Source organism: Mastacembelus armatus, chromosome 20 (genome assembly GCF_900324485.2).
Source record: "Mastacembelus armatus chromosome 20, fMasArm1.2, whole genome shotgun sequence".
In the NCBI taxonomy this organism is placed as follows: Eukaryota; Metazoa; Chordata; class Actinopteri; order Synbranchiformes; family Mastacembelidae; genus Mastacembelus; species Mastacembelus armatus.
The window spans coordinates 15,565,949-15,576,567 of NC_046652.1; the positions used below are offsets into that span (position 1 = coordinate 15,565,949).

Consider the following 10,619-nt stretch of genomic DNA (forward strand, 5'->3'; position numbering starts at 1 on the left):
CTAGATAAAAGGAGAATATTGGAAGTATAATGATCTAAAAAGTGAAATGTAAATGTAATTGCGTATGTTTAATTAAAAAACAGTTGGAAAAACAGACTTGGGTTTAACAATTTACAGCTTTAATATAAATGAAATTAAAGTTTAAAGTACTTAAGTAGGCTACATTTGTGAATTATGCTTCAAATTAATCACTAAATAAATTAAAGGTGTTTGAATCCCTTTAATATTTGCATTTACATGAACAGACCAATCTCTAATGTCCTGAATGTGTTATTATATCGTTGCTGTTTGAGCTTATGATATTATTTGATTTAAATGAAGTTAAAATCATTTGTTTTTGCTGTGTATCACTGTTTTGCGTGCTCGTTGTCGCCCCCTAGCGCTCGGTTCACAGAAGGGTTACCTTAAATCACGTGACTTCTGGGAAAAGGAGCGTCTGGTGAAAGAAGCTGAGTCCGGACCGCAGAGTCGGATAGCAGACACTCAGAGCCCGCAGTCAGCGCGGAGGAAACACAACCAAGGTAAACGAAACTTAAACCTGCTTCCTTAATTCAACCCCTTAGCGCCTATAATTAATATATTTATAAATACCGCTGTGTTAGCCCGGGGCAGATGCTACTTGTGATGTTTGACCCTAAACCAGACTCAATTTAAAAATGTTGTTGTCTTTAGAAATTAGGAGTCTGTGTGAGGTCTGTTTGTGTAAATGTCTCCTTCTTAGCTCAGACCGCACACACACGCGGCGTAAATCGATTATTTGCATTACAAGTCAATATTTAAACTTGATGGGTTTTTTATTTTTTATTTTCTTGTTCTTATCTTGTTCCCTAAAATAGCCACCAGTTACATGATCAAAGTGTGATTACAGTATCATAGGAGGGACTTGCATGTGATGTGGTTTTATTCTCTGTGTCTCTGTCGGGGACTTCAGGTCTTAAGAGCCATGGCAGCAGGGAGAATGCGCTCCACTCGCAGGCTTCGCTCCTGGATCGTCGAGCAGGTCAGTGTCTGCATGTGTGAACGTGTGGGAAGCAGAAAAATGTTCAGGGAGGGGGTGAGTGGAAGGGAAACAGAGGAAGGGAGGGGAGGGGAGAGCGAAAGGGAAACAGAGGGAGAGACAAAACAGCTGACATTACATCACATCATTATTCCTATTTATGGGAGTACAATTAAGCCTGCAGGGCTTATATACAGCAGAGACTGAATATTAGAGGCCCTGCGTCTTACTCAGACTGAGAACTAAATGAGATGGTAGCTTTTAAGATAAGTAGTTTTGTGTCACTTTCCAAGCAGAGGTACCAGAGACCACCTGTAATTACGGCTCTTCCTATTATCTGTAAGTAATTACAGCTGAAGGGTTTGGGGTCAGACAGAGCAAGACATCAATGGACATACTGTTGTCAGGCTTTTCCCTTATTTTGTAGACCACACATTGCAACCCTACAGAAGAGTATCTGTTAAAACTGCATTATTACCTACTTGTCTTATTAGTGGTGTAGGGTTCTAGTGTACAGTGTTATCTACTGCACCACATGCAGGCTTAAATGGTGGCGCACAGATAATGGCTACCCTTTGGACTGAAAATGGAATAATTTGAACTGGGGTGAACACCCCAGTGAGTCCTCAGACTCCACCTCAACCAACCAAATGATATAAAACAAATGCTCCTCACATGTTCATTCATAATAAAAATCCAATTCTGTTATATATAAGAACATCACATTGTGATACAAAAGCAACATCAGCAGCTTCCTGCTGTACGAATACAGTATATTCTGCTGATAATAAGAAGTTTGAATCATTTTACTTCCACATGAGTAATTTACATTATTGTATTGATGCTTGTGCTACTGGTGAGCAGGATATAAATATATCTATATATATATAGATATATTTATATATATATATAAATATATATATATATATAAATATAAATGTTTAATGGTTAAGTGAAGCAACTTGTTGAAAATCAGTCCTGAAAAGTTGTGGGCAAATTCAATTCAATTTATGATTAACATAAATCGGTGCTCTTTCACATAAACCTAAATATTTGAGCCATTGTGGGTGTTTTTATTATGTGTGAGGTTATTTGGGCGTTTTGCTGGTGGTTGTCGTCACTGCTATCTAATAAAAGGCATATTTGCATGTGGTTATGGTGCTGAATGGTTGGAGGCACTGTAGTTCTTGCAAGCATAGCAAACACTCCTGCAAGATAATAGTCTAAAACAGGAAGTCTGCACTTCAAGTCATCTCAATCATTCTTTTGTCATGTGAAGCTCAGAAGAGCCTGTGACCACAAACATTTAATGTTTATGAGAGTAAAGGACACTTTGACATTCATTAGCATTCATGCCCATTGATAAATGTGGTCCCTGAACCGTTGATGTTTCTATATCCAAAGTTTGTGGACGAAGAGGATTCAGAGTTGGTGTTGCTGCATAATTAGATGAAGTATCAGTTCTAGCTACAGCGTCATCACAACTGCCAAATATTAATGTCCAGCATCTCCTTTCCCTCAAAGTTTTTCTAATTTTTTAATGGGTGCACAAATTTGAGATGTAGAAAATGGTTGTTGTTTTAATGATGAAGTGGGGCATCGAAGGAAAAATACACAATTAAAATGGCAACTACGGGTAATGAACTTTACAGATTCAGACAGAACTGAAATAAAATCAGCCTCAGGCGTCTAAACTGATGAAAGAAATGCAGGTTCTGATGTAGAGCAGTAAACACGTTACTAATGTCTGCAAGGATTTTAACCATTTAAGCAGTTTTGAAATGAGACATCTGAAATTCATGATCAACCAATAATTCAGCCTCTTACTGAAGAGGAAACCAATTGACAGGAAATATGGTTTAAGACCAAGATGGAGGCCAGCAATGAAAAGGCAGATGGAGGAAATAAGGGTCTCAGTTATCATGACTGCATGTTTAAACTGCTTGTCATTCCTCTCATACTGTGGATGATGTACAATCTAAAGCTACAGTCAAAAGGAAAAGGCTGTAGCCTAAATAAAGTCTTATGCATTTTCAACATCTTCTGTTTTGCAAGTTTAAAAGGCCGCACAGTGAAACCAGCTTGTTTATCTGCTGCTGCTCAAGGAACTAAATACGTAGATAGATATTGAAGAGGAACAGCTGTGGAGGAGGAAGAGAATTAGGAGCTTGACACTGAAATTGCTGCTGCTAACGTTCTGAGTGGAAGTGAGGATGGAATGACTTCGTAACTGGGAAGAGAGACTTGAACAAAAATGGAGCATCCCTCAGACAATCTGAATCTTGGTGTAAATGCAAAACCTTGAATCATCAAAGAAGAACCTCCACCAGCATCAGCTAACCTGTTCCCAGTACAAAAGTCATACATCATGAAGAAGTGCGACTCTAAGATAGAGCAAGTTACAAAGAAGCGTTCTTCATTCAGACTTCAAAACCACATCACAACCACCGACAAAGACAGTAGAATTGAGGAGCTCTTAGTGGCGTAACAGAAATTTATTACAGATGCTATTTGGAGAAACCTGAAATGCCAAGGGAAGACTTAAAGTTTGAGAGATAATGAATTGTAATGCAGCTCTTCAGGACATTCCTGCGAACAGCTGCAGAGTTGCAGAGCAGGATCTCCAGAGGTTGACGAGGATCTTTAAGTGGAATGCAAACTATGAAGAAAAGTAGGTCTGTACATCATTTCTAAACAATGAGCGGTGATGATGGAAAACTTTGGTATATTCCCTATCATGGAACATATCATTTCCAAAAGAAAACTCTGAGAATTGTTTTTGATTGTGGTGCTGAGTTTGAAGGGAAGTCATGAGTTATTAAAATGCCCAAATCTCACTAATGCCCTACTTGGAGTCTTTATGAGGTTCAGAAGGTCGCCTGTCGCCTTAATAACATTCAATCAATGTCCCATCAGATAAATCTGTAATTGTAATTGCCTGAAGGAGATGTTTTGCAAGTTCAACACAGGCTCTTAGTACATTTATGTGGTGCAATATGCTCAAGTTGTGCTAAATATTTCCTTAAGAAGGATGCAATGAAGGATAAGTCTTTTCAGTGGTTTCAGCTGGTGCTGGTCACCCAGAAACTCTTGACAAAAATTAAGGAGATGCAACACACACGGACCTCCTTCTTTTTTCTTCTTTAGTTAGAAAACATTTTAGCTACTGCCTTCATCAGGGGCATCTGTCTAAAATACCCACCAACAAGCAGTGAAAATGGTGCAAAACCTTCTTGATTATCAAAATCAGTAACACAAATTGTTAGGGTCAAATTTCCAATCCAGCAGAGACAAGGTCAGCTGCAAAAAGTGAGAGCTTAGACTGCACTGTCCATAGGAAGTCAGCTATGGAGGAGTATCCAAACACCAGCCAGGGCATCTTGTAAGTCAGACCCCTCATTTCTGTTGCTTTGGGACTGGGAGTTCTTTGCCTTTTCATACCCCTTTCATAGTTATTGCTGAAGGAAATGTCCAAAATAAATACCTGCTGGGTTGAAGATTTTATCTTGTCTTTCTTGGGGAAATGGCTCAAGTGTCTGGAAGACCTGAGAAATATAGTTTTAAGTGAATCCATGTCTGCAGACACACATTTCAGGAGAAACAGTACAAGCTAATTTGCACTTCTAACACACCAGTACCTGTCGATATGGAGCTGTGTCATTGCTGTGTGTGTCATTCAATTCAATTCAGTTTTATTTGTATAGCACCAAATCACAATACAATCATCTCAAGGCACTTTACAAAAACTAAAACTAAAAACCCAACCCAACAACAACCACTTGGTGACAGTGGAGAGGAAAAACTCCCTGTAACAGAAGAAGATAAACCCTCCAGCAGAACCAGGCTCAGTTTGGGCGGCCATCTGCCTCGACCGGTTGGGGTGAGTGGATAGAGCAGAGAGAAAAGAACAGCAACAATAAACAACAAATAGACACTGCAGGCTGGTGGGGCCAGTAACTGCACATCAGAAATATACAGCTCCAGGACCAGGGACACCTGTAGGCACTTAGTTGCATGCCCAGCTGCTCTGCTCCTACTGGGCTATGGCTGCTACTTATACACTAATGCAAATAATCTCTCACAGCCAGTCTCCCACATCACTATCTCACAGATGCTCCTTCACAGATGGGTATCGTCATAACAATACAACCTTGAGAATACAGTGCCCCTTTTGAGTACACAGTGTCTTGTTACACACATCCATCCATCCATCCATCCATCCATCATCTCTACCCGCTTGTCCCTTAACCAGGGTCACAGGGATCTGCTGGAGCTCATTTTTCCATTACAGTCATACCCGAGAATGGTTATAAAAACAAAAAGTAGTGCAAATATCATTAATGCTTCCAAAGGTGAGAGGCGCCCCTGTCAAACAATCTATCATGTCCAGACGAGGAATCACTGCCTTACTGATGGCTGTGTGATTTGATGAAATGTTAAAATACATTATGAATAGCAGAATAGTAGCCATTAGAGATAGTAATTTGTATGCCAGGAGAAAATGCATTTCAAATCCAATTACTTGCAGATTTATTCCAGAAACACTGGATAAAGGAATATCTCCCAGTGCTACAAGAGAGACAGAAGTGGAATAAGCAAAGAAGATGCTTTATCATTGGAGCCCTGGGTGTTTTTTCTGTATTGGAGTGAGGTCATTTAGGCGTTTGGGGCCAACAGTTTAACAATGGTGGTGACGTTCGCTATTAGCTAATAAAATGCACCTTTGCACTTGATAAAGCTATTGTTGAATGGCAGGAGGGACAGTAGTTCTTATAACAACAGCAGACACATGGCAAGATAATAAATTCCAAAATAAAAGCTCTGGGGCTTCGAGCCCACAGCAACAGGTTAGTGTTTTTCAACATGGACAAATCAAGCCTTTCATTTAAAGCCTTGCCAGTTGATAAGCCCAGTTGCTATGGTGCTGTTGTCTTAATGCTCCAAAAACACCCTGAAACCATTCATTGGACAGTTTTTTGGCTATTGCATAGTTTTGTGTTTGGTTGTTGCAGGTCAGCAGTGGGAAATACCCAGGTCTGGTGTGGGACGATGATGCCAAAACCATGTTTCGCATCCCATGGAAACACGCAGGGAAGCAGGACTTCCGCAAGGATGAGGACGCTGCTATCTTCAAGGTCAAGATGTGTTTCTTGGCTCTAGGCTAGCTTACGTATTTCCCAAGGCCTTGCACATCCAAAAACAAAAATCTGCAAAAGTGACACCCAATCTGTGTCTTCCACAGGCGTGGGCTGAGTTCAAAGGAAAGCTGACTGATGGGCGACAAGACAACCCAGCTTCCTGGAAGACCCGTCTGCGCTGTGCCCTCAACAAGAGTCCAGAGTTTAAGGAAGTGATAGAACGAGCTCAGCTGGATATCTCAGAACCCTACAAGGTCTACCGCCTCGTCCCCTTCAGTGAACAGGGTGAGGCTCAGACACACACACACACACACACACACACACACACACACACACACACACACACACTCCGTTTAGATTTACAGATGCCTGACTTTCTTCCAAACAGTGGTGGAAATGAAAATAATCCGTTTCCTTCTGAACTGAAGTTCATCAGAACAGGACTTACTGACATGTTTATTATTCTTCTGTTTCAATTTTCTTTTGTTTTTAATGCACAGGTTGTGGCTTTGAGTTACAGCACTAAATAAATGTAAATTTATGTCACAGTTTTTTATTTGATTCTACTTAAATTGATTGTGTTTTCCTTAAATCATATATTAATGTATGTCCAGGACGCTTTAGCTGGAATAGTTCATTCATTCTTTTTTTTTTTTGTGAATTGAAGTGGTGAATCTCTAGTTTTTGACTAATCAGACTTTAATTCATGGTTTTTTTTTTTTTTTCTGTTTAGGTTTGGTGGTTCCTGAAAAGAAACACAGAGAAAAAGCCACTAGGAGGTCCAAAAGGAGGAGCAGCCATTCAGAGAGCAATGATGGCAGTCACGTCAAGCAGGTTAAAACAGAAGAGGTCACATCCCAGGTGGTAAGTTTGACATCAGTGGATGAAATACAACTCAGAACAGAAGATTTAGACCAAGTTCAGTTAGATTCGTCCAGAAATGTGCCCATTTTTCATTTTTACTTCAATTCAGTTTTATTTGTATATAGCGCCAAATCACAATACAGTCATCTCGAGGCACTTTACAAATACAAAAACCCCAACAAATCCCTTATGAGCAGCACTTGGTGACAGTGGAGAGGAAAAACTCCCTTTAACGGAAGAAAAAACCTCCAGCAGAACCACAGCTTGCAGATCAGAAGAAACACTGAAGAAATAGAGAAAGATTTCTAATATTTTCCGTTGGTTTCTTCAAGTTGAACACAGTCTTAGATCAGGTGGTCTGTTCATGTGTCTCTGTGTGGAAAAAAGACTTACCGCTGTAATCTTTGTGGTTCTCAGTGTTTTGAAGACGTATCGCTGCAGACCAGCATGTCTGTTGACACAGAAGAGCTGGTTCAGCACACCACCACCATACAAAGAGACAGTGAGTTTAACTGCTAACTTAGCCACATAATCTGGGAGATAACCGGGTGAACTGGTACAACTTCTGTTGTAGGCTGTCCATTTTTCTGCTTAGCCTGATTTCTCAGAGGAAGATGACTAATTATCCTGTGTCCCTGCTCCATTGTCTATTTGAGTTTGAGGTCACTATGTAACTTATCATCCCACAGACCCCTGAGTTTTGCCACTGACCTCTAGTTTCACTAATGACTCTCCCTTTTTTTTCTCTGCAGTGGTTGATGAGCTCAGGTTGGATGTGCGGATTGAGGAGAGTGTCCCTGTTCCCGCAGGAGGTAATTAACCTAAAGGCATTTACACCTGAGGAGGTTGTACTGTGTAATGTAACTGTACATGTTAAGTACCATAAATATTACTTTTCACTTATTTTGAATGGATATACTGTATTTTTATTTTATTTTGAAAAGCAAAGATTCCACCCCCTCTTTCTTTCTGTCTCCAGTCCAGGACTCCTTCAGTGTGGCGGTTTATTATTTAGGAAAGGAAGTTCTTAAACGTCAAATACAGGGCACTGATGTCCGGATAATATACTTGCCTTCCTCTCCTATTCCTCCGACGCCGGCCGTCTTGAATAGCAGGTTCCCACGAATTCCACTGCCTGAGCCACCCTCCACGCTGCCAGCTGGCCCAGAGCTACAGGCACTGTTTACCTTGCTCCCCTTCATGGAGAAAGGGGTGGTGTTGACCTCCACACCCCAGGGAGTTTACGGCAAGAGGTTCTGCCAGGGGCGGGTCTTCTGGACAGGGCCGCACACAACCACACCAAGGCTGCACAAAATGGAGAGAAACACAAACCCAGTGCTGCTCTTCAGCAAAGATACGTTCAAACAACGTGAGTATTCAAGTCAGGACTGAGGATCAGGCCTGAAAATGTATGAATAGTTGATCTCTGGGACTCTCAACCTTCACTCACACAATTTGTGGGACTGCATACCTGTGATTTTCTCTTATCAAACAGTTAGTTTAACTCAAGCCCAGGTAAACACAATTGAGCTTAGTGTATGTAAGCATGCCCTAATGGATCACTGGATTTGAAGTTGTTCAGTAGTTCGTGTCAAGGTGGCACATCTAGTCAGATCTGAGGACAGTAAATCGAAAGCCCAGTTAATCATTTTTTATTTCCTCATGAGCAGAACTGGACCACTTCCGTTCAGAGGGCGGCGACCCTCCTCAGTGTGGCATCACTTTGTGCTTTGGTGAAGAGCTGAGTAACAGCGAGGACCCCTCCGAAAAACTCATTATAGTTCAGGTAAATGACCAGCCCGTCTCCCCCTCTTACTCTCAGCATTGTGTAATATAAACTATTGTTTCAGGTCACATGCATCTCTCAGTTCTGCATTTTGTTACACCACATGGATTATCACAAAATCACCTGTGCTGCATCATTTTTCTTCAAAATTTACCATCTGAATGATTTGAAAGATCGAATAGTGTCTTCACAAATGAAACCTATTTCAGTTTGATTTTGTATTTAATGACATAGTACATGTTGATTTATGTTCATAGAAACATAAAAGGCTGCCGTCAAATTTTCCATTCAACTACACCCTAAAGCCACAGTGAAGAAGAAAATTATCCCAGCGTCCTGTGTTAACTCTCCGTCTCTTATATCTGTAGCTGAAATGATCTGGTCAATCAACAGAAACATAATCGAAAAGTTGTTCTGATCATTGATTTAAGAAAGGTATCTGATAGTTGTGGGTGAAATAGACTGGCTTCATTAAATATTGGTCTGTGCTCCTGGGCTAAAATAGTGATTTCATAGCTGCAACAATATTAAAAAATGATGCAAACCATTCTCCTTTGTTATGTTAGCTTTACTTAAAATGTATGAAAAATACAGCATATATTGCAATGTATTCTAAATCTACTTAGTAATTGGTACATTTTCATTTAATTGAAATTATAAATTGTTAGTGTTTCTAGGAAACTGATGTAGACCATTGTATGTTTATGAACAGTTTTTTCATGTACCCACCTCTTTATAATTTAAAATCCAGTATAGCAACCAGGTATTTAATAACAGTGTAAACCAATTCTTTCTTTTTTGCATAGGTCTTTTTATCCCAGTATTTTACAGCCAATCACCATCAAATTAGCTGAAATATGTGGAGCCCAAACCCAAAATGTCAGGGCAAAGAACAAAATTTCAAAAGATGTAAAGATATTCCTAGCATGTAGTGATACCTCCTTTTCTTTCCTCTGCAGATTACTTTACCATGGGCGGAGCAGCAGGTCCAGAATGCTCAGTCTTTCTTAGAGTCCATCAACATCCTCCAGTCTCTGGCAAGTCAGTCTCCGCTTGGTGAAATTACTCTTAATCTGGTCACTGTGCCTTCACCAACATGAGTCAGCCACCTGCAGGACTATCTGAGCACTTTGTGCAGCATTGAACATTGCTTTCTACATTATTTAATCAAACTCTTATAGAATGAGAATATTGTGTCAATAATGTTATCTCTAATTACTGTTAATAAATCATATACATTTTATTTTTTCCAAATTAAAGCTACAGATCGGAGTCCGGGCTCATTTTACAGAACGATGTAAACTGAGAAATAACAGCCTCTTATGACTGGAAATCAAAATGGAAACTTAAAAACTTTACCTTTCATACCCTGAAAATAATGTGTGACTGTAATGTCTCATTAACATTAACTGGTGTACTAAAAGCACTACATGGAAACTGAAAATGTGATGTGTAAAACATTTCCTTGCATTTTAATCCAGTGGTTAACGCGTGGCTCGGGAAGAAGTTAAATCCCATGAAATGAAAGAAAGAAACAAAAGAAAAAACAATCACCTTTTTCTCAAAATGATGTAGATTTTTTCAGACAATCTTCCAAGTCTTTGCTTATTTTATCAGAACTACTGTTATAATTGTGTTTTGACATTTTTTTAAATGAAACAAAAACTTTTTGTTGTGAAGAGTTGTTTGAAATGCAACAGCAGTACACACTGCTTCATTTTATGGGGTCACATATTTACAGTTGGGAGTCGTGGATTTAAGCAACTCAAGATAGTTGTGTATTTACTAAAGCATTATAGGAACCTTGTATTTGATTCCACATTACACCTTTAGA

At 39.7% G+C, this 10,619-nt stretch overlaps 1 protein-coding gene across 1 annotated transcript; it reads left to right on the plus strand.

Annotated features, from left to right (window-relative positions):
- The first annotated feature begins 436 nt into the window (after nucleotides 1–436).
- irf9 (interferon regulatory factor 9) lies at nucleotides 437–10,320 on the plus strand. Its single transcript, XM_026291817.1, has 10 exons — nucleotides 437–521; nucleotides 932–1,000; nucleotides 6,010–6,132; nucleotides 6,240–6,420; nucleotides 6,869–6,999; nucleotides 7,417–7,501; nucleotides 7,752–7,811; nucleotides 7,979–8,368; nucleotides 8,670–8,785; nucleotides 9,745–10,320. The coding sequence occupies exons 2-10, from the start codon at nucleotides 944–946 to the stop codon at nucleotides 9,883–9,885; spliced, it is 1,284 nt and encodes a 427-aa protein (XP_026147602.1). The 5' UTR covers nucleotides 437–521; nucleotides 932–943; the 3' UTR covers nucleotides 9,886–10,320.
- Nucleotides 10,321–10,619: the final 299 nt, after the last annotated feature.

What these genes read in the sequence shown, in the direction of transcription:
- irf9 (XM_026291817.1), top strand. Translation starts at nt 944, where the DNA reads ATGGCAGCAGGGAGAATGCGCTCCACTCGCAGGCTTCGCTCCTGGATC. An exon ending in CACCACCATACAAAGAGACA is followed by an intron (nt 7,502 to 7,751) that starts GTGAGTTTAACT and finishes TTTTCTCTGCAG; the next exon opens with TGGTTGATGAGCTCAGGTTG. An exon ending in CAAAGATACGTTCAAACAAC is followed by an intron (nt 8,369 to 8,669) that starts GTGAGTATTCAA and finishes CCTCATGAGCAG; the next exon opens with AACTGGACCACTTCCGTTCA.